At 40.5% G+C, this 25,119-nt stretch overlaps 1 protein-coding gene across 1 annotated transcript in view; it reads right to left on the reverse strand.

The window, feature by feature from the left end:
* The window catches only part of FRYL (FRY like transcription coactivator), a 655,466-nt gene extending 633,174 nt beyond the window's left edge, over nucleotides 1-22,292 (reverse strand). Inside the window, 1 exon segment of the mRNA XM_030191364.1 lies at nucleotides 22,001-22,292. Within this exon segment, the coding sequence (XP_030047224.1) occupies nucleotides 22,001-22,202 (202 nt within the window). The 5' untranslated portion in view covers nucleotides 22,203-22,292.
* Nucleotides 22,293-25,119: the final 2,827 nt, after the last annotated feature.

Consider the following 25,119-nt stretch of genomic DNA (forward strand, 5'->3'; position numbering starts at 1 on the left):
CAGTGCCCTTTATAGAAGTGCCCCCATTATGCCTAGACCCCATTTTTAAAAACATTTTCCCTGAAACTACTCAATTGTTTCTGTTTAATTTCCACTTTTCCTATATCAGTGTGATGGAGGCACACAATTCTGATAAGGGCCAGTTCAGTAATATGATTTATTTATAAAGAGAATGATGGGAACGGCTAAATAGGAGAGTCTCAAATCATTACACTTATTTTGCCTCTGAAATTGGATTTAGTTTTATTACTCTACTTTCCAAATCCAAGTTCTGGGAGTGTTACATGATTCAGGTAGTTGAGTTATTTCTCAGCCTAAAGTGGTTTACAATCTAGTTGTGCCTGAGGCAATGGAGGGTGAAGTGAATTGTCCAAGGTCACAAAGAGTGTCAGTGGGAGAAGCAGAATTTAAACCTTGGCTTGCCAAGGTCATAACTAGGGCTGCACATTTAACGCATTAACAATGGGATTAACCCATTAAATGTTTAACATGCATTTTTTAATGCATGTTAACGACAGGTCTGGCTCTCTCATCCACTGCTCTCTTTGCGAGCTTACCTGGGCTGGAGAGACCTGCTGCTGAGTCCTGGTCCAGGTCAGTCCTGCTGCTCTGCTCCCAAGTGGTGTGGAGAAAGTGGAGCCACACCCATGATCTGAAAGTAACAACGTTGGTATGAGTCTGCAGCACTTCATGGAGAGGCTCTAAGCAGCAGAACTGGGGCCAACAAGATGTGGACCGCAATTTCTCTTTCCTTATTCCTGCTCCTCTTGGCCCTCTGACTTTGCCTTCAGCGCTGAAGGCATGCTGCGTCTTTCAGCCACCCAACGCATCTCTGTGGCGTCCCACCGGGAAACGGGAAGCTCTATCCGAGGAGTCAGGATGCTAGGCTTCGGGCGGCTGAAAGAAGCAGCATGAGTGCTGAAGGCAAAGTCAGAGGGCCAAGAGGAGCAGGTATAAGGAAAGAGAATACAGAAAGCGGACCATGGGGGAGGGGGTGAGAGTTCCAGAGCAAAAGATTTGGGAGAAAGAGAATGGGAGAAGGTGGGAGGGTTCAGCTGCACAGGAAGATTGCTGGGAGAAAGAGTGCAGCAAGAAAGAGAGGTGATTAAGGGGGACAGATACTACAAATAGGTGATGGAAAAAACAAGAGAGATGGTGATCATGGAGTGGAGAGGGGAAGGGAAGGGAAGAGAGAATGGAGGAGATGGTGCCCAAGAATGGAGGAGAATAGACGGAAACTAGATAGATTTGTAAAGGAGGAAAACAGATGAAAGTTGAATGTTAAAGATGGATATCGGGGGCAGGATGAGAAAGAGGAGAAAATCAGAAACAGTGAATGGACATAGGCCCTGGAAGCAGAGTTCAGAGCAAAGGGAAGCAGAATCAGAGACAGAGAACGAGATAATTGGAAAAATAAAAATCCCAGACAATATTGGTAAGATAAATGATGGTGTGGATAACATGAGGAAGGACTTAGCAAAGCTAGAGGAATGGTCTAGAATTTGGCAGCTTAGATTTAATGCTAAAGAAATGCAGCGACTTGCATTTGGGCTGCAAAAACCTGAAGAAATGGTACAGTTTACGAGGTGAAGATTTTTGTGCGTGAAAGAGGAGTGGGACTTGGGTATGATCATAATTGATGATCTTAATGTGGCCAAACAGGTAGAAAAGTTGATGGTGAAAGCTAGACAGATGCTTGAGTGCATAAGGAGAGGAATGGCCTGTAAGAAAAAGGAGGTGATGATGACCCTGTATAAGAGTCTGATGAGACCTCATTTAGAATATTGTGTACAATTCTGGAGATCGAACCTTCAAAAAGATATAAACAGGATGGAGTCAGTCCAGAGGGTGGCTACTAAAGTGGCCTGTGGTCTTCATCATAAAGTGTATGGGGACAGACTTACAAGATCTCAATACGTATACTTTGGAAGAAAAGCGGGAGACAGGAGATATGATAGAGACATTTAAAAACCTACATGGCATTAATGAACAGGAGGCAAGTCTCTTTCAATTGAAAGGAAGCTCTGGAATGAGGGGGCATAGGATGAAGGTGAAAGCAGACAGACTCAGAAGTAACCTGAGGAAATACTTCTTCACGGAAAGGGTGGTGAATTCATGGAACAGACTCCCAGTGGGGGTAGTGGAGACGAAAATTCTCCAATTTCAAAAAATCTTGGGACAAGTACATAGGATCTCTAAGGGATAAGAAGAGATAGTAGATGGCATGGATGGGCAGACTAGATTTTAAAAAAATGAAGAAAGATAGTTATTTATTTATTTATTTATTGCATTTGTATCCCACATTTTCCCACCTCTTTGCAGGCTCAATGTGGCTTACAATAAAGACCATATGGCCTATGTTTTAAATATTCCATTAAGAGCAAGCTAAATACTATGGGCCAGTGTTCTTACATTAATTTTTAAGTTTAAGTAATAAAAAAAATGAATGCTTCTAACTCAGTGTACAGAAGTAATAATTTCTTTAAAAAAAAAAAAAAGGTTGGCACAAAGAAAGCATCCTGCATCTAGGCCATACGTCACCTTATTTTTGTTATTGAAAGAAAAGCTCAACTACAACCAAATGCAAGCTAGCACTGCAGTACAGAAACATTCTGCCAACTAAGCAAGCCCATAAAAAACCTGAATGATTCCAATTTTGAAATGAAATAAAACCATGCACCATTAATACTGTGCAGCTATGGATGAGTAAACACAGATCTCACTGTAATCAATTCTAAAGAAGTGAGATACCCCACAAAATAGATGTGGCACATATATACCTGAACAATAATATGCATTACTTTTGCAACTTAAACACAGGGTTTGACCTATACTAAACAAATCTAGAAAATTATTGTTTCAAACTTCACAGGTTTCAAATTGTCTATTTATGGATTAACAAGTAATACAACTCCTGGAGAAAAGCACTGTTCTTGTCATGCTGTAGTATTAAACACTATACTGTATTTGTGTAAACAAATGACTACTTTTTATATTGTGCCCACTGATTCAGCAACCAACAATTTCCTATAAAACAACAGCAGGATAGCCGATCTCTCACATAGCCAGTTGGTGAGAATCTGATTAGTAAGCATTAAAAGTCTGTTTAAGAACATATGCTAAGCACATTAAACCAGCTCTCACTATTTCTACTGTACTGTAATTATAATCTATATTAAAGCAACATCACTTATTAACATACTTTAATCAATACAAACCTGTACAAAAAAAGTCAAATCAATTATTGCATTAAATTCTGGATTTGTAGGGCCACAAATCCCTCAAAAGAGCAAACTGTAATACACAACACCTAGCATGCTGCAAACTACATCTACCATGGCTATTCTGATAGTTTATACAAGTTAAACATAGGGAAGAAGATCTTTCCACGATTTATTCAGTTTGCATGGATAACTGACTAATTCAAAAGAACATTTGCGCAGGCAGCAGCACATAATTGCACTAGTGTCATAGCTGCAGACACCATATACATTTTTACCACTTCTATTATCAAGAAAAGGTTGAAAAGAGCAAGACAAAAATATAAAATTATTATTCAGGTGACATAAAAGGAAGGTACATGAAATCAAATGGAAACTTGTGAGTGCAATTTTGTACAAGCTGATGAATGTTAAACTATAACTTAATTCAAAAACACTTTTCTTCTACAGAATTATGAACTGTTTCCCAAATTCAATAGAAAATATTTGTACAGATGCATGTGCAGGTATACTTACAGCTGGAGCTCCAAGACTTTAGCAAGGACTTTATGCTAATTTCAAAAAACAGTGAATCCTGTAGGCTCAGCATTATGCTTCTAGCACTCAAAACAGAAGAAGCAGCAGCTGCAGCAGCAAGCCAATAGGTTTTGCAGATCTGGTGTGTTAAACTGTTGTACCTTCTTTTCCTCACAAGTGGCAGAGTTTTGGCCTCCAGTGTCGCTGCGTCATTTCCAAGCAGTCTCTATGTGACGCACAACTATAGTAAAAACTCCTGAATGCAGATGAGCTCTCTTGTATAAAGGGAAAAAATGCCTACTAGTATTTATTATAAGTCAGGCCTGAAGGACACGTTCACCTTTCCTTATGCTGAGCAGTTTCAGTTCCACAGATAAGAGGTAAGAAAGAAAATTAAAAGTTCATCTTTGACAGGCAGGCAAGACTGCCTTTGGTTAGTTAGTATGTTGTTAGTAAACATGGATGGGTGGAGCAGCTGAAAGTACAGGCTTCAATTTACTCCAGTATAATTAATTTAAGTTACATAAAACAGATTAGCAAAAGGCATGAAATCCCATGTCTTGTTCACCTTGAACAACTAACATTGTAGTCTGTTCCGCTCCTAGCTTGGGAAAAAAAAAAAACAATCTTCTTTCCTGCTTGCTTTCAGAACAGTGCATTCCTTCCACAGCTCCACACACCCAGTCAATAGGCAGTGACTTTGCAGCATGCCTGTGACGATGCAGAAAACATACACTGGAGATAATGCTGGCTAATGGAATGGGAGGATGATGTAAGGAATCCTACCACTCAGTCTGTTTCAGCCCTCTAAAGAGCTCAGCTCAATGCAAAGTTGCTTACATCCTGCCGCATAGAACCTCCATGCCATCTTATTTACTAACTGCAGCACCTAAAGAAAAGGCAGCACCTTTGTTATTAACTGGATTACCTTAATCTAAGCATATTTATGCAGCCCTATATTATTTAGATTTGCAAAATACTGACAAGGAAAGCTCCAAGAATAAATTAAGATTAAAGGTGTACTCCGCAATTTCCAAAACAGTGTGTGCAAGTAAGTGTGTGTGTGTATGCATTGGACAAAGAGAGAGTTAGTGTAGGGAGGCGCAGGTACTATTTTGTTTGTGTATGTAAGAGTCAGGCTGTAGCTCGGCCTCTGCCTCCTTCCTTCAGGCTTCCTGTCACCTCAGACTCCCCTTTTTTGCATAACTTGATAGGGTAGGTAGCGGTAGCAGCGGTAGCAACAGCAGCAGCAGCAGTGAATAAACAGACCACTTAGCAGGTGTCACCACCCATCATTCTCCGTAACTGCAGTCACAAAATGACAAGAAATGCACCAATTTCCATTGGTGCCTTCAACTTATAAACTTAATTTTGCTGACAAACGACAATTCCTTGCAAAAGTTGAAAACGGAGATATACAGAAATGGCTGCTAAAGTAACAAGTCTATAGGTGGCCTGTGGCTTTCAACTCTAGAGACCAAAGAAAGAGGGTGGAAGGAGAACTTTCTCCTCACCTCTGGTTTCAGGTCCTGTGAGGATGGGCAAGACCTAATCCAAGACCTTACATTCAGTAGACAGTCACTCACCAATTAACATCTCTAGGCCTTTCTTCCAAGCTAGTAGCCCCTCCTTCAAAATTTCAAATCCAGAAATCTATAGGGTAAAAATGGGCTTAACTGGGTGAATCAAAAATGTAACTCAGTTCATTTGAATTAACATTTACAAATGTACAAAAAAAAGGGGGTGGGAAAACACAGAAAGTTGAGAAGACTAGTAAATAGACAGCTCCTCCCCCTAGAAAGCACTCATTCCCTCTGGATTAGAACTATTCTTCAGGTCACTTGGCTTTCTGAAGATTCACTTCAGAATTACTACTACTACTACTACTATTCTCCCATACTTCTCTTCACTCTTCTCCAGTACTCACCTGCAAAAGACTATTTTTCACCAGATGCTCTCCGTGTCAATGGATTATTATTGGAACAATTCCCAAGTAATTTTCTATTTTGGTTGAGCACCAATTCCTTTAAAGAAAAAGTCCTCTCCTACTCTAGTCACAAAACCCACTTTACCCTGTACATCCCCCCATCCTGCCCCAGGCACGCTACCTCTAATCATAGGCTACAAAGCCTTTTGACTGCATCTTATCCTTTCCCTCAGTAAATCTCGTGGTCATAGGCTCAAATGCAGGTATCTTCTCAACTTTTTTGTATGGCAAAAGAAAGCAAAAAAATCCATTAGAACCATCACTTTTCCTTAATACAGAGACTAGAACAATGCTCAGGAAACAACCTCTCTAGAGCTTCGTATTCCTCCTTGAAATTGGTAGAAAAAGGAGGCAAAGATAATTATTTATTTTAAACAACCTTTTCGCCCAGACCATCTACAAATCTAGGCAGCATACAAAACACATACACAATAAAATTATCAACAAAACACAATACAAAGAAAAAAATGACAACATAAAAACATCATCAATCTATATCAGGCCAAATCAGAAAAATGTATCAGTATTATATTTTATTTTTCATTTAACATACTTAATCACTCCTCTATCTATTGTGAATTTCTCTTTACTTTACCCCTAAGGCCAGTTTGGTATATTAAGATTCCACTCTGCAGAAGACCTAAGACACCTATATACACAGCTTTCAGCCTGCTTCTAAAAACACTATTTATTAACTAATGACCTTACCAGCTCCTTCCATGACAGTGCCCAGTGGAGACAGCCACCTAGAAAAATCACTCCTTCTATTACAACTGAAAAAGGCAAGTAGTGTTTCCACACAACAAACTGAAATAGGTCCTATGCAGGTTAAAATCCAAGTCCCAGAACTGGAAATACAGTTCTGGGACTAACTTTGCTAAGATGGGGGAATTTCTCAAGAAACAGTTAGTAGGATGACAACAGCTGAAGGAAGTAGAAGAGCAGTGGACAAGACTGAAAGGAGTTATTTTAAAGGCAACTAAACTTTATGTTAATAAATTGCACAAAGGAAAGAGGAAAAGAAGGCCGCCCTGGTTCTCGAACATAGTAGCCAAAAAGGTAAGGGAAAGAAGGTTAGTCTTCATACGTTATAAGACAACTCAAAGAAGAAGACAGGTGAGAATACCTGAATAAGCTAAGAGAAGCTGGTAAAGCTGTCAGGAAAGCAAAGAGAGAATGGAAGAAAAGATAGCTAATACAGTAAAATTGGGGGATAATATGTTTTTCAGATATGTAAGTGGCAGGAGGAAGTGTCATAACAGCATTGTGAAGCTCAAAGCTGAGGGAGAGGAGTATGTGGAAGCTGATAAGGATAAAGCTGAACTGCTTAACAACTATTTCTGTTTTGTATTCACAGATGAAAGGCCGAGAGTAGGACCACAGAAAACAAATGCAAATGGGGATGATGTACGGTAGACCAAGACCCGTTCTCAGAGGGCTATGTTCTTGTGTTGCTAAAATAAAAGTAAACAAAGTGATGGGGCATGATGGAATACATCAGAGGGTGGTCAAGGAACTTGGAGACGTTCTGGCAACTCCACTGACTGACTACTTCAATGCTTCCTTAGCATCGGAGTGGTCCTGGAGGACTGGAGAAGGGCAGATGTGGTCCTTTTGCACAAGAGTGGAAGTAAAGAGGAGGTTGGGAATTACAGACCTGTCAGTATGACCTCAGTGTGAGTACACTAATGGAAACACTTCTAAAGCAGAGGATTGTGAGGTTTCTCAAATTGAATGGAATGCAGGACCCAAGGCAGCATGGCTTCACTACAGGCAGTAATACAAAACCTCACACTGATCAAAAGGCTGCTTACAGAATATTGGTATACTCAAAAAAATCATAAAGCAGTCAAACTGTGTCTGCGCTTGAACAGGGGAAAAGTCTCAAATACTGCTGCCTCCTGTTTGATTCTCGGGATGGCATACAGAAAAAGTCATCATCGACTGAAAAACCCCCTGAATTGACAATAATTCTTCTGTTACAATTTTATTCTATTTTTTTGTTGTTTTCTAGATTCTTTGCTACTCATTTTTGCTTATATGTGATAAATTACAAAAGTTTCTGGGTTAAACATTTCACTTGAACCTGTCACTTATCTTGTCTGATTACAATGCTCTCCAGCTTGCGCGTTAATTCCAACGGTCCCGTTTCGCTGTCTTCATCAGGGAACCACGCTGCAAGTTCTTGATAATCAATATTAGTCACTGGAGAACTTGTCTGCACACTGACATCGGCAATACAGAACAGTGTATCTTTTTTTTTTTTTTTAAGTTCATTAAACAATCATGACTTGTTCTTGCTCCCAAAACTGTACAGCTCAAGTTTACACATCACTATGCCTTTTCCTTCACAGCCTCCTGCCATTGGAATTCTTTACCTTTATCTCTGCACTTTGAACTTTTATTCAAAAAGTTTAACATAGCCTTAAAAACTTGGCTTTTTAAGGAGGCTTTTCAATTCGACTCAATGTAGAATTTGCCTGTGCCTGAAATATTTCCCCATTCCAATTTTTACTTTAAATGTTATCTAAACTTATCCTCCCCCCCCCCCCCCACACGTTGCCTACCCTTGCTCTTATTTCTTGTTTGTTGGTTGCCTATTTTACTCTATCAAGAAATTGTAGTTCTTTTTCTTTTTATTTGTATTTTAATTTGTAAACTGCCCTGTTCTGCTAGTCAGCTTGGGAGGTATAGAAAGTTTTAATAAATATAAACATAATAATAAATCAAATAACAGCCTTGATTTGAAAATTGTAAATATCTGAGATAAGGAGAAATTAGGTCCTACCTGCTAATTTGCTTTCCTTTAGTCCCTCTGGACCGGCCCAGAATGACTGTAGGGTTGTGCACGCCTACCAGCAGGTGGAAACTCAGAAGACTGATTTTAAGCCAGCCAATAAACAGTCCTGCTCAGCCCCCTGGAAACCTCAGTATTCACATATCAAAGCAATGGGAAAGATAGAAACCAGACATTTGTGCACCAATCAGTTCACACAGCCACTTACAAAGAGACCCTGCTGGTCACTGTTGAAAAGTTTGACTATCCCAAACTAAGTCAGCAACATCAGTAAGGTACTTATGTGTAACCACTTAGTAACAGATGAGTAATTGGTCTCTCTGCGAAAATATGTGTGTGTGTGTGTGTTTTGTACATTTCATTTAATCTGATGGTTTAAATCAAAGAGCTCCCCCACAGAGACAAGAGGAAAACCAACTAATATAACCAGAAACCACCAACCAGAACCGCCTAGCGGCCAAACCAAACAAATCGGATGCCAAACAGGGAGGGATCTGGGCTGGCCCAAGGGGACTAAAGGAAAGCAAATTATCAGGTAGGACCTAATTTCTCCTTCCTTAGCGTAACTTCCAGCCTGGCCCAGAATTACTTAGGGAAGTACCAGAGCAGTAAATCACAAGAGGGACCAAAACAGAACCACTGCCAGAACCCCCTGAATGAAAACCGAGGCTCGACCACCTGGACATTATTCAATAATACCAATCAAAGATGCCTAGGATACCCAAGCATTACAATACCCAAGCCTAGAGTAACTCTCACTAGAGACACCAAAACTCTGAGACGAGAACGAACCAAGGAACCTTTCAAGTCAACAAACAAAGGTCCCCTGAGATACCTTCAAGCCTCGTCCCTCTCCCCCCTATCATGCAGATGCAGCTACCACGTAGTCCGCACTGCCAACTCACTCAAGAAATGAAGTTTCTGGAAACCCCAGAAAACGCCTAGAGCAACAAGGACCACAAACTGGAAATCTGAAAGGACAACCAGACTTTCTGAAGCAAGAAAGAAATCAGTGCACCTTACCTCCGCATGGGCCCCTCACACAGACAGGAGGAGAACCCTGAGAGAGAGACCCTAACCCCTAACTGGGACCCCCAACTCGCCGAGGAAAAGGCCTGAAAGTCAAAACAAAATACCATGGGCTTGGAAGGTCCACTAGAGAAAAAGGAATAAAGTAAACTCCTCTCAGTAGATGTAAGAGATGAACCCATGCAGAAATCTCACAAATTCAAAAAGATTCGCCAACAGCCACCCAAGCGGATAGGACTCCATGCCATCAGCAGGCAACTGATCCTGCTGCTCTGACAAGATGAAAATAGAAACACAGCTGCCTCATTGACCAAGCACCACTGCAAAACTTGTATTGTCACAGATGAAACACTGCAACCCAGGAACCTGAACCACCTTCCCAGCTGAGTCAAGAGAAGGTCCCCCAAGACAACAGACTGGCATTAGAGAGCTCGTCGACCACAAACTGGGCTGCAGAAGTACCCACTGGAACTGTAACACCGAGCAGGCAAAATCAGAAGCACTTTAGTCTAAGGAAGACAACTGAGTTGACCATTCCGAAAGGAAAGACTACAAGTGGGCTAGGTGGAAACCCATCAGTCCTGACAATCCCCATGTAGCGAAAGACATGTTGGAAGAAAAGTAGCCAAGTTCCCAAAGAGAAAAGTAATTCCTCAACTCCCAACTCTTGGTAAAAGAAAAAAATACAGGAAGTCAACCGGACTCCAGAGACAAAGAAAATAAGAAACATACAAATCCAACATGAAGAAACCTGTAGATGTCTCAAACATCTTATGCTGGGAAGGTTCCAAATAATTCGGAAGCCACTAGGAACTTTGCAGCAAAAAACGTGACTGACTGAGGGAGTGAGAGATTGAACGGTTTCTTCTGCTGCGCCATTCCCGGGCAGTAGGTTCTCCCCTAGGCAAGCTTAAACTGATTAGGGGAAAGCAGAGAAATGCTGCAGATAGCCTTGCCTCACAAGTCAGAGCCATGAAAGACGCAATAACCGTCATAGGGGATTTCGAGGACTCACAATATCACGCTGAAAGAAACCCTGTCAAGCCTTTGTATAATTTAGACTTAGAGAATCTTGAAGAGAAAGAACAAAAAGGCAGCTAGTTGTTCTAAATGTTGAAAGAAGTAAGGTCACAAAAGAGAACGGAGATCCTGAAAAGATGATAAATAGGCGAGGAAAGAAAGTGATTGAATATCCAATAGGTCACTATGCGCAAGCAGTTATAGATATGAATCCCCTGCAAACGTCGAGGAATGACAAGCTGTCTCTCATGCCTGAAATGGAAGAAAAAACCTTAAAGACATCATGACTCTCCATCTGGACCTGATGTACATACCTTTGTAATGCATACAACTAAACACCTATCCACTGTTAACGTGCTGCATTTTTCTGTAGTAAAAAGGCCAAACATAAGAGTATTGAAAACGTATTCCTATCTTTAGAGGCTGATAAGCCATTTACATTAGATCTGAGAAAAGAAATCCCTGTGAGATCAGGAAACCAACAGACAATTATCCTGTGGCAAGATACCTTGAGGATTGGAAGAAAGCCACCGAAACCCCTTCTATTGACCTTACAGGGTTATTTGGAGCTAAAAATTGCCTTAACCAAGTAAGCATACCATATAAATTCCTTCACAGCCTAGGCACCCTGTTATCAAATAACCCTTTTCTTTTCCTACCCCAATACAGAGTCCAGCTGCATCCAGGTGGAAATAGCAAAGGAAAAGTTGTCCCTTCCTCATTTCTATGGTTCAGAACTTCGACTTAACCTTTAGAAAAGGATGGTGACCAGCTTCCAATTAGATTCTGATTGTAACAGAAAGCGATGAACCACTAGAATTTTTTTTTTCTTCAGAAGTATGACTAAAGGAAAGAGGGAAACGCAGGGTTTTAATGGCAGAAGACACCAAAATTTCAGTAAGCATTTGGGTGTTTTGGGGTCTTTTTTTCTCGTGTTTTATTTTTCAACTGTGACCATATATATTTTTGTGCTATTGCTGGACTCTTCATTATACTGTTAGTTGTCTGAGGATATTTAGAGTTTCAGTTTGTTTTCTCTTGATTGTTCTTACATCAGTTTCAGAGAACATGTGCTTGCAGTAAAGGGAAAGGGGACAGGGCAAGGAGAAGCTGCAGACAGGAAGGTGTGCTCAGATTTCTTCTTACTGGTTGGACCACTTGGTTTACATCTCTAAGGCTTAAAACACCAGCGCACTGGTACTGAAACTCTGATGAGTAAGAAATAAGGCTCAAAGAGTATAAGAGTGAGAAAGGTTTCAAATGAGTGTGACCCACTCCTAATGAATGAGACTTGGCATCTCTCAGTGTGTGTGTGTTAGGGGCCCTTTCACTAAGCTGCATTAAGCGCTATGTGCTTAAGACTGGAAAAAAGGCCTAACACAGAACATGCTAAAGCATTCTAATTTAGTTTGGCAATTTGCGTGTACTCAGCATGCAGTATTTTGAGGGGGGAGGGGCGTGTCAGGGCAGAGAATAGGTAGGGAAAAGCTACTCAGCTAACACACTGATATTAGCATGCACTGACTGAATAATGCGGAAACACAGGAGCCCTTAGCACCTCCTAAATAGGAGGAAGTGCTCCCATGTTTTTTTTTTTAATGGTCACATGCTAATTCTAACATTAGCGAATGGCCAGATAGCAAACAAATAGGAAAATGCTTATTTTATAGGCCACAATAAAAATGGCTTACAGCAAAGGAAAATCTAGCATTAGGACACGCTAAGCCTATTTGTTTGCACAGCTTAGGAAGAGGGGCCCCCCAGTTAGTTATTTACATAAGAAAATTATTGGAAACCAACAGAAAAACAATGAAAACTGTGTTCAAAAAACAAGAGAAAACTCTTCAAGGAACATATATATAATGGGAGATTCCATTCAGCAAAGCAAAAAAACAAAACAAATGAGAGAACTACCGCACAGAGAAAGTAACATGCATTCTAAGTTCCAAGTTTTGGAAAAGTTGTTCTGCTCCCGTGCCATCAGATCATGTCTCTCACTTGTGTGTTGATTCAATCCTACTTGATAAAGTAAAATACCTAGATCTCTCCCTATTGTTCCCTCAGGGAACTCGGGTCTATAAGGGAAGAATCCCTGAAAATATCTAGATATTTTAATTACAGACCGATCTAACAAAATATATTTATCTTACATGTTATTATTCTAAATCCCATATTCTTTACTCCAAAGTAACTGCTCAGAAACAAGTATTTCCAAAAAGTTCTCATTTATAATCATACATACCTCATACGTTTGTAGTTGCAAAAGTTAACTCATTATCAATCTTATTTATCTATCAATCTACGTGCCAGATTTTTTTTTTTACTTAGCCTATGCCCTTTCAGTAGTAGTTCAAAGCAGATTAAAATATTTTAGATATTTTTCTTTCCCCAGAGGGCTCACCATCTAAGTTTATACCTCAGTCGATAGAGGATGAAGTGACTTGCCCAAGGTCACAAAAAGCATCAATGGGATTTGAATCCAGGCTTCCCTGGTTCACAGCCCACTGCTCTATCCACCTTCATTCCATAGTGTATTACTATAAGAAATAAAATAGATTCTTCTCCAAGTCCACCCACTATGGTTTCCTTCCTTTTCATACTTACTTTAGCAAATAGAGCCCCATAATATTTCAGACTAGTAAAAGAGGCCCGTTTCCAACAGAAAGGAAATGGGTGCTAGCTAGGTTCCAGGGCCCCCTCCCTCTCCTCCGAGTTCCATGCTCCTCTACCTGCCTCCCTCCCTCCGAGTTCCATGCCCCTCCCCCCCTTCTTTAAAACTTTTACCTCCTGGTCCTCCGGCAACAGTGAAGTCCAGCAGGCACGGAACGGCGCTTCAGACTGCCTTCGCTTTGCTTCTGTTTCAGCTGTGCCTCTGGTCCTGCCCTTCCGCAAACAGGAAATGAGGGTGGGACCAGAGGCACAGCTGAAACAGAAGCAAAAGCAAAGGCAGTGTGAAGCGCCATGCCGTGCCTGCTGGACTTCACTGTTGCCGGTGGAACAGGAGGTAAAAGTTTTAAAGAACAGCCGGCAGTTAGGAAGTGGAGGGGCAGCCGCAAACGTCCTGCTTGCACTAGGAGGTCACAGAGAGAGAGGGAGGGAGGCTCGGGGTGGTGGAACTCGGAGGAGGGGGGCGTGGAACTCGGATGGGAGTGGAAGGAGGGAGGGAGGGAGGTAGGGGGGACATGGAACTCGAGGCGCTGGAACTCGGAGGAGAGGGGGGCCGTGGAACTCGGACGCGAGTGGACAGAGGGAGGGAGGGAGGGGGAAATGGAACTCAGAGGGGCGATTCTGTACTCACCTCCGGTTGCTGGTGCTAGGTTCCCTTCCCTCTCACTTCCCATTGGTCCGCCCTGTGATGTCATCCCCAGGGCGGGCCAATGGGAACTGTGTTACGAACCCAGGCATCCAGACAGAGGTGCAAATTATTATATAGGATAAGGCAATCTAAGCACTCATCTTCTCTACTTACCTGTTAAAACTGATTCTTTTTAAGTCATGATGTCTCCTGTCCAAGGCAAACTTAACAGAAACACTCTCAGCTTACGTAAAATATTTCTAACATATCAAAGTGATCTTACATAATTCAACTGCACATGGGAAAAAACAGGTTTTGGGTTTATTTTATATAGATGGCAGGATTAATCAGGCACACAAATGTACAATGTCATTTCATAGTGCCAGAACAGAACAGCTTTCCAAAGCTCAGGGCTAAGCTTAGGCCCTCAGTTTCTTCCATAGCTCAAAAAGGAAAGCAACTCCCAGATAGGTGGGAAGAAATGTGTTCCTGATTTGCTTACTTTATTTATTTTTTGTCTATTAGATTGTAAGCTCTTTGAGCAGGGATTGTCTTTCTTCTATGTTTGTGCAGCGCTGCGTACGCCTTGTAGCACTATAGAAATGCTAAATAGTAGTAGTAGTAGTATCTATGGAACACTGGTGTTACTGCATAAAGGTCTAAATCGTTTACTTGTAAGTTTTGCATAAGAAAGCTGCTGATTAAGCAGTAAACTAATTACATCAGTGTTAAAAAGAGTATACTATCAGAAAAAAAGCAGCATACACCGCTGCAGTAATTTGACAGACTAATGCATTGGGCATAAGGTGTATCTCTTCCTACACTAACAAGAGAGGCGTTAAAAAAAAAAAAAAGGCAACCCCCTCCACCAAATACCACCACTACTAACACTATTAAACATTGGAAGGCAAGGGTGATGGCCTCTCATCATCCAAAATGGCAGCGCTGGAGACAGGAATGAGTGAGCATCATTTCTGCTTTCCAACATTTAGAGATGGGGGGGCTGGGGGTTTCAGGGATGGGGACCCCCCACTTATTAACAAGAATTGTTTTTTTTTTTTGTGGAGAAGGGGGAGAACAAAGTGTTATCGAGAATTAAGGCTAAAGCCAAGCAGACTTCTACAGTCTGTGTCCCAATTATGGCTAGATAGATCTGGTTGGACTAGAGCAGGCTTCAACAGCAACACCAGTAGCTGAAAATTAAGCAAGTGCTAGGCAGACTTCTATGGTCTATACCTCGAAAAGGTCAAGGACAGCTCAAGATCAAGTATGCATATATGCATGTGTGATCATATCATATACTAGGAGTTTATCTTGTTTGGCAGACTGGATGGACCATCATCTACTAATTTTATGCACATTGAGGAGTACTTTGCTCTTTAAAAGCTTCTTAACAAATTTTTGACAATCATACACATTTGTATTTTAGCCAAAACCTGATGTAGGCAAAATGTTCAAAAACAAATCAGACATGAACAAAACTACATGGAGAAAAACCCTAAGTACAAACACAACATAAAAAGAGCTAAAGCAGAATACTACAAAACATATGTGCGCCCAGAAGAGATAAACATCAAAAATATATATGAACCAATGAACAAGGTATTAAACACACAAACTCTGCTAACATCAAATGAAATGCCACCAACAGCAGACAAGCTCACACAATACTTTGAGAAAAACATAACAAAAATAAGATCAAACCTTGCCGCTACACAAACACACCTCTTAGATTTCCTACACGAATGTGAAACCAACAGCAATCATATCAAAGCAGACATAATCTGATCACCCTTCAAGACACATACAACCAACTTGGTTAAAAATACAATTGACAAAATAAGCATTCATCAACTGCTTACTAGACAGCTGCCCAAACTATATGATGAAAAACCCACCAGACTAGTTCACTAAATGCTTAACAGAACACATAGAATACATGCTCTCGAAAGGTCATTTCTTTGATGGACAGTCTCCAATGGCTTGGTTTTGCACAAATCATGACTGCAATGAACCTCACTCCTAAACAGTACCTCCTGGAGATCATAAGATGATGCAATATAGGCAACTTATCAAAATGTACTTGAAAATGAAATATAATCGAGCCTGTGGCACCCAATACGATGTGGAATATTTCTGTATCTTTATGACACACATTGATGGTCTGACTGCACTGCTTGGTATTTGAATAGTTTCTCTATTGTTTCTTTTTATTTAGGGATCCAATGAGTTTCATCTCATGCTTTCTTGAACTCAGTTACTTTTTAACTCCATCATCTCCCTTGGGAAGTCATGCTGTGCACTACCCTTTCTGTGAATACTTTGGTACTGTTCTACAGTAAAATAATCATGAAGTATGATCCAATATCAATTCTTAAGTTCTTATGACCACTGATTTAAAAATGGGCTAGATCAGACTAGAGGTTCCAAAGAAATAAGCTCCCCCCCCCCCCCCCCCCCCCAAAAAAAAAAAAAAAACAGGCCAATGCATTTTAAAGAGAGAAGTAGTTCCAGCTTCTATAGCATACAAACATTGATACATTGAAATAAAACTGCATTTCTCTCTGTCATTACCATTTTGTAAACTGTTCTGGTGCTGATACATAGTTTTAGTTTAGCTGAAAACTTATTATACTACCCTACATCGTAAAAGGAGAAACATAGTGGTTTACATTCTTATAGGGTAGTATATAAAATGTCAGAAAGAGCTAAAATAATCAGTCCTTTCAAATTCTTTCCCCTCTTCTCTACTCTCCCAACAAATACACAGAGTCAACAAATTCCATGAGGCATGCTCTATCAGGGGTTCTCAATCCAGTCCTTGGGACACACCAAGCCGGTCTAACTTTCAAGATATCCACAATGAATACACATGAAATAAATTTACATGAACCGCCTCCACTATATGCAAATCTATCTCACGTATATTAATTGTCAGTATCCTGAAAATCTGACTGGCTTGGTGTGTTCCAAGGACGGGGGTGAGAACCTCTGCTCTACATGCTTTCCCCACTTATTTACACTGAATCTTTCACTCTTCAACTGTCTTAGATCACTTCTTAACTGCTCATAACCTGTCAATGTTTAGCTTGAATCATCTTTGCTTGGTTGTCGTTATAAAATAAAAATGTACAAATCACCCTGATTTATTTTGTTTACTTAAATATTCAGCATACCTTATATACTGCTATGGCCTTGAAAAGGCATAAAGGGGTAAAGGGGGCACAAAACAGTTCACAAAATATAAAAACAATATAAAATACAATAAATGGTTAACAAAGCATAAAAGAGAAATCACAGTTAAAATCAAAGATAAACCAAAGCTTAAAAAAAGAAAAAGAAAAAGACCACCACCACAATGGCCAGATGTGTCAGGAGGAAGGAGGGAAAACCAGAGAGATAATATGGTTTTTCAGGGCTTGTTTGAAGGCAGGAAGAGAGGATTGGTTGCGTACGTTAAGTAGGAGATTGTTCAACAATTTGGGGCCAAGATAGCTAAAGGCTGTGTCACAGGTAGTTGTCAGGTGAATCTGTGCAAGAGAAGGGGAAAGGTCAGAAGACTGTGATCCATGGAGTGGAGAAAGCATAGAGGTGTGTAGGGAATGAGAAGGCTATAGAGATAGGAAAAGGCAGATAACAGCTTGGATTTATTTATTTCTGTATTTGTATCCACATTTTCCAATCAGGTTGTTGTGGTTCAATGTGCCTTACAGTTTAATACTGTCTGGCATGTACCATTTTCGTTAGGAGTTAGCGCGTGTCATAGATTCAATTCCAGTTAGTGCTCGGGTTTTGTGGTATGTGGTATTGTTGATTAGTCAGTCTGTGCGGGATTTTCGAAGAAAGATTGTCTGAAGAAGTGGGCTTTCAGGTGTTTTCAGAAAGTTATTTAATTGGTTGTGCATTTTAGGACTTTCAGTATTGTGTTCCAAATTTGGGGACAAATATATGTGAAGCTGGTTGAGTATGCAGATTTGTATTTTAGTCCTTGGACTCTGTGGAAATATAAGGTGAGGTAGATTCTTGCACCTTTGATTGTGTTGCTCATAGGTCGCTCTATTAGGTTTGTCATGTATTCTGGTGCAAAATCAAAGATAATCCTGTGAACCAGTGTGTAAATCTTGAAGGTTCTACGTGCTTTGATGGGTAGCCAGTGGAGTTTGAGCAGCAGGGGTCTTATGCTTTCAAATCGGTTTATTCTATACTAGACTTTGAGCCCGTAAAAACAGGCTATTATAGGAAGGGGGGGTTGAAAGGCCCGCCCCCACCACCGAGTTCGCCGCTGCCCCTCCCCCTCCGAGTTCACGCCCCCCCCCCACCGAGCCGTCACCACCCACCTTCCACCCGGCCGGGCCCTCGCTCCGCTATTGAAACAGCGAGGGTCCGGGAACGCAGCACTAAGCTCTGCTGAGCTGCCGACGTCGGCCTTCGTTCTTCTTCTCTGCCTGTCCCGCCCTCGTGTGACATAACGTCGTCGAGGGCGGGACAGAGGCAGAGAAGAAGAAGGAAGGGCGATGTCGGCAGCTCAGCAGAGCTCAGTGCTGCGTTCCCGGACCCTCGCTGTTTCAATAGTGGAGCGAGGGCCCGACTGGGTAGAAGGTGGGTGGCGGCGGCGACTCGGGTGGGGGAAGCGTTAGACGGCGGTGTCCCTCCCTCAGCAATGCACAGTACAGACCCTCTGTGTTCCGCCCCCCGTCATCACGTATTGACGTGGGGGCGGGGCAGAGAAGGTCTCTACTGCGCATTTGCGAGTGAGTACGGTCACTCGCCGTTTATATGTTTGATTAGACGGACCGCTGTATTTTGTGCTGTTTGCAGCTTCTTTAGTAGTTGTTCCCTGCATGGGTGAGGACCATGGATTGGACTACTGTGCAGAATACGTCTCTCGAGAATTAGTTTTTTTTATGCGTTTCAGTTTCCACATGGTTTAGAACATTTTCTTCATTGTTTTTAAGATTTGCTTGTCGAAGGATAAATTGCAGTCAATGGAAACTCCTAAGATTTTTAGAAATAGAGAGGGGTGTGCCCATGGCATTGATATTTGGGTAGCGTTTGATATTGTGTGATGATGTAAGAATCAAGCAGTGTGTTTTTTCTTTGTTCAGATTCAGCTTGAACAACCATGCCCAGGATTCCATTATATTTATGCCGTCTGCTATTCTAGATGCAATTTCAGTCAGGTCTGTTTGGAAGGGAATTTAGATAGATAAGTCATCAGCATATATGAGGGGGATGAAGCCTTGACTGGTTAGTGTTCGGGCTCAAGTGAGGATATTAAATTGTATACGGGCAGATAAGGGAAGACAGTGCTCATAACAGAGAAGAGGTATGACATTATCAAATCTACGTGCATTATGAAGGAGCTTGACATGTGTGGACTGGACCAGTTGTAGACACTTGAGGGAGTGTAAAGGAAGGCCAGCATAAAGGGAATTACAGTAGTCTAGATGCGAGATGACTAGTGCCAGAATCAGAGGGCAGAGTGAGGTGGCTAGGAGCAAAGGATAAATAGAGTGCACACGACAGAAAGCAAAGAAAGAGGATTGGAGACCAGCATTCATTTGGGGTATAATCCATTAGTGCCCAACGTTCCCATATGGCTTATTATGGGAACATTGGGCACTAATGGGTTAAGAGAGAGAGAGCTGAGTTAAAGATGGCACTGAGAATTTTGATAGAGTCTTTAAAGGGAAAGAAAGACCACTTAGTAATGTTGTGGGGCACATGTACTTCACAAGAATACAGGAAAAGAATAGATTCACACTTTGTTTCATTCAAAAATAGATTTACTTTAAGCCAAGAAGACACTTGTGATAGACAGGTGTTTACCTGAATAATTTAACTGAAGTTAAATACTTTAAAGATGACTTGAATGTTGTCTGCGTAATAGAAAGGGGTGCAACCATGATCTTGAATAATTGTGAGCAATGGTGAAAGAACAGAACCTTGGGGTAAACATTGAGGAGAGAGGAAGTGGGGATGAGGTCCAGACACTACTGAAACTAATAACGCATGTTATAAAATACCAAGGGGAAAACTGACAGAAGACTCAGTTCATCAACTCCTCACAGGTACAAACTGTGAGAATATAAACCTAAGGGTCCAAATTAATGATCAAATGACAACTCTCCTAACATGAAAATACGAAACTGGATTTGTGTCTAATATATCCAAAATATTTACAGTTTTATTTGTTATTTCAGGTCATATCTATGCAACTTAAATCATCTCTCAATTAAAAAAAAAAATAAAATAAAATAAATCTCCTTTTTACTAAATATTAATTCATCATTTTTATCCATTCACATACAAATACAGGAAATGAAATATACATACATTTTACTTCTGAATTTAAATTTGTATTAGGGAATTGTGTTCATAAAAGACTTAGGTTTCACCCTCCTCCTTTAGCAATAGACATAATTCTGTCCACTGAAGAGTCAGGTGGTACGACATTAACCCCCCTCTTTATACACGTTATGTATTTCAGCGAGAAGGCCAAGAAGAAACATTCTTAAATCATAGCTCAGAACCTGCCTTAGCCAGAGGCCAAGAAACATCTCACACTACTTCCTTGTAATTATTAGGTGCTGTATTAGAAACACGCAAAACACTAAAATCCTCCATTTATCCACAAATTAGGTAGAAAATGGGGTGTCAAGCGGAATTCCCCATGTGCCTCAGAGAGAAAGCAAGAAAGAGACAGAGTTATTGAATTCTCATGCTGTGTATTATTTGATCTTATTGTTGAGACTGCCAGCAAAACTACCAAACTGTGCTGACAGTTTTAGTGCGTGATCACTTAAACACTTACAGTTGAACTAAGACAGGCAACTCAACAGTTTACAGACTGTAATGAGCTTTCACAACTACAAAACTAAGGTAGATTTTAAAAAAAACAACCAAAATATTAGATTTTTAAAATTGTTTTGACTTCATATCTACCTCAATTTTGTAGTTTGTGCAGTACTTTTTGCCTCTTTTTTTGTGTTCTGGACAAAAATAATTTTTAAATCTCATGCCAAGATTAGCACGTAACCTTGGCACAGACCAGAATATTTTTTCTTACTAATGGCTGAAATTTATTTTTAAAAAATCATTGCTCTGTGTGATATATTCATCAAAGAACATGCTTCGGACTTTTTAATCTGGACTTCAGTTAAAGCAAACATATCCCTCCCATAATTTAGTCTGTGTACATGTGATTGATGACACAGTAAAAGCTTTACATTAAAAAAAAAAAACACTTAAGATGACAAATGGTAAGACAGAAAAGGACACCCCCTCCCCCAGAACTACTAATATGCTTTTCCAAGTCGAACAGAGGCCGACTGCAATAATTATGCACAGTATAAAAAACCTATTATGATCCTCCACCTCTCCACATACTTTACGTGACAAGATTCTACAAAAAATGTAAACAATATTAAAATGTAAAAAGCTCAGTTACTTAAGGTCATCTTCCACAATAAAACACTGATCAAAGATTTAAAAAAAAGTATGATATGTCAAAACTGTTTAAATGTATTTATTGCATTTGTATCCCACATTTTCCCATCTATTTGCAGGCTCAATGTGGCTTACAGAGTTTTGTTATGACATAGTCATTCCAGGATAATTCAAAACCAATTTAAGCAAGACATGTAAAAAAAAATCTCAAATAAAATTTCACACTATAGTTTAAAATAAACCTACTCTATATAGATATTCAAATGTGGACCATAATCTATATCCCAATCTTGACACTGAACAAAACACTTTTTCATATAACAAGGACAATTCTAAACAGAGAACACTATAGGTTTTTCAGCAATATAGCATCATAATATTTCATGCCACTATACTTCATAGTTAAGCACAGATCATCCACAAATATAAATATTTAAGTCCGAACACAACCTACATTTCAAAATCTATTTGGATTCAAAACTAGACTAAGACTTCATTCTAAAATGCGGTTTGCTCCAGAAGATTAATATAAGATTTACACACCAACCAGAAAATTTCTGATCTGCAAACCAGAGGGTATTATGACTTCTTCCTCCCCTCCACAATAATCCATGTAACATACTAACATTGCAAATGGGTGGGAAGAATAACAATCCTACTCAGTTATTCCACATCGCTCACATTACCTAGAGGTCGACACTTGTGCTTGCTGCAATTTGTCTGCATGAAATCAGCCTTATGCTCTTCATCTATGGTTTGCCCTACTGAAAACAGGCTGATTCGTCTCATCTTCAGTAGCCTTGGGGCACTTTCACGGGCCATGCTTCCAACATCCAATACCACATCACCAGAAATGGCAGCAGGAACCACCTTCTTAAGAAAATCCATCCTGGTATTCTTTCTACATTCTGAATATTGACCAAATGAACAGTTTTTGAAGCTGCCACACACACACACCCAGGTGCCTGAGCAAACTTCCTTGAAGAGACATTAAGGTGAACTCTGCATGTTGCTTTGCATAGTGATGTCATGCTGAACCTGGGTGGTGCCAGAAAACAGAAGGGCAACAGCCAGCTGTTACGAAGCAGATTCTAAATGTATTTACTGTACAAACTGATAAGACCAACTGTCAGCAGCCCATGAAATTACAGTATGTACTGCACGTAGGCAATATTCCTAACTACCATTAACATATAAAGTGTAGTACATCTAACACTCCCAGGAACTTAAATCATAAAATCCATGGATGTTTATAACGTAGAATAAAAGGCAAGCTATTTAATTCTCATAAAATTAAGCCCATTTCACTGGAAGTACATACAGACAGGGAGGAGTAATCTGCATTCAAAGATAACACTTATCACTAGAAAAGTTCTTCAAAACATTACATGCACGCTAACTAGCATCTATGCTAGACTGATTAGAAACTAACAACTTTCATGTATATGCCCATTTAAAATTTTTAAATAAAAAAAATTCCTAATTTTTTTAAAGGATCTCCACTTAACATGAAGAAAAGTTTCTAAGGCAAATTTTACCTCTATGAATTATTGTAATTCTTCAATGCAAATTACACCCCATAATCTACTAAGTATGAGGGGCCTTAAAAACTGACCTCTTAAATTTTCTTAGTTTAAATCACCTGTTGGGTCAAGCATGGCTACCTTTGTTTTCAAAATAAAACGGGAAGGGGAGAAGATAATAACATTGTCAAGTTGTTTTAAATACCCATTCTACTGAACCACTGTAAAACAGTATTTCAAAGCAATTATTCTAACTAGATTCCTGAAAACATTATTTTTCCTATGGGAAATGATACTATTTTCTTTTAATTTATTCCAAAATCTTATATATTTTGACATTTTATATTAATTCTCTTTTCTTTTTCCTTGAAGTATAAAGGCATGGTCACAAAACCAACTATAAAAATCTCTTTTTAAGCCACCCTTCTGTGACTGTCAATCATAAATAAACAACGACTGTGATGACGACTGTGACCACGTTGCAGACAAAATATAAAACCCACTCTTCCAAGATGCAGGCACTGTGGCGAATTGCTGACCACCCTGTTTATGATGCCAATGTTTAATCAAGAAAGAATGTAACCTGCATAGAGTGGCATATACGGCTCTAGCCACAATGATGGGCAGACTGGATGGACCTTGAAAATCTTTATCTGCCGCCATTTACAATGTTAGCGTGTTACACGGATTATTGTGGAGGAGAGGAAGAAGTCATCAAAATGGGTGAGAAGGACAACAACTCTACTCAGTTATTCCACATCGCTCAGCACCACTCTTAAAAAGCAACAATAATATAATTTCAAAAATAGATTATCTATAGTCCACAAATGTATGACAAGAAGAATATCATTTATAGACCATAGATAAACTAATATAATTGTAAAAATAGTTAATGGAAGAGAAGGAAGTGACATCACGGGCCTGAATGGCTGCCTGAGTCTGTAGCTCCGACGCATCCCTGCCTTCTTTCAGCAATATCGGCAACCATCCACCCCTGAATTGGAAAATTTTTTCATCGGGGCAAGGCTTTTGAGTGAGGGCTTTACTGGTCGTATGGAAGCCATGTCAACAGCTCGGAAGGAAAGAGAGCCAACCGATAAGGCAAGCGCCACGTGTTGTCGTCGGCTCACACCTCGCACTCGGACTCTAACTCCGCTATGTCCCTTACTAAGGCAGGTAAAGCCTCTGCTAAATGGGCTCTTTCAAAAGACCTAACCAAATGCATAACAGAGATTCGGGAGGAGATCAAATCTTCCAAAGAGGAAATTCTAGAGCGCATGGATGTCCTGAGCGTTGATCTGCGAGAGTTGGGCGGGTGCGTGCAGGACTTTGGAGGCGCGTGAGGATGAGCATGATGCGCAGCTGAGCGGGGCTGATTTACGATTATCTAAGCTTTTTGAGTATTATGAAGACCTGCAATACAAAGTCGATGACTTAGAAAACCGAGGCCGCAGGAACAACCTCCGTTTTTGTGGGGTCCCTGAGGTGGGGGACAAAGATGTTGCTACGATCGTTAAGATGCTCTGTGGAAAGTTGCTCGGGACGGAGGACATAGCTATTGAAAGGGCGCACAGAGCCCTAGGAAAGAGAGTAGATAACCAACCTCGGGACATTGTTGTCTGTTTTACCGCCTTTTCCACTAAAGAACAAGTGCTGCAGCGGGCCCGCCAGGTTCCACACATTGACTATAATGAGGCTCAAATTAAGGTATACCAGGATTTATCCCAGCTTACGCTGTCCCAATGACGTGCAATGAAACCTGCGCTGGACATTTTAATAAAAAATAAGATTCCTTACCACTGGGCTTTTCCTTTTGCTCTCTGCTTTACAGTGGGGGGGGGGGGGGGGGGAGAATTGCACCGGATTCGATTCCTTTCTGAGGTTTGGAAGATCCTGTACGGCAAGGGTTTGACACCTACTGAGACTCCACCCACAGACCTAGCCACCACAACTCGGGCTAAACTCCAAAAGTGAAAGCGTATTCCCAGCAAATCCTAGACTGCCCCAACAGACACCTGAATGGATTGCTTGGTCTGTTTGCAGTCATATCCAAGATGCTCTGTGGGACTTTGCTGTTATGGTTATAATTAAGGTTATATATGATGTGCTCATGATGTGTACATCAGTTGGTTAGTCATGGATAAAGGGTTGTATGAGGGGGTTTGGTGTTTTTTTTTCTCTCTATGTGTGTTTGTTAGAATTGGTTAGTATTCAGGTGGTTAGGGTGTTTGTGTGGAGGTGGGGATGCATGGGGAGTGGCGACTTGGGTAGTGTTTCGCGTC

Source organism: Microcaecilia unicolor, chromosome 2 (assembly GCF_901765095.1).
Source record: "Microcaecilia unicolor chromosome 2, aMicUni1.1, whole genome shotgun sequence".
NCBI lineage: Eukaryota > Metazoa > Chordata > Amphibia > Gymnophiona > Siphonopidae > Microcaecilia > Microcaecilia unicolor.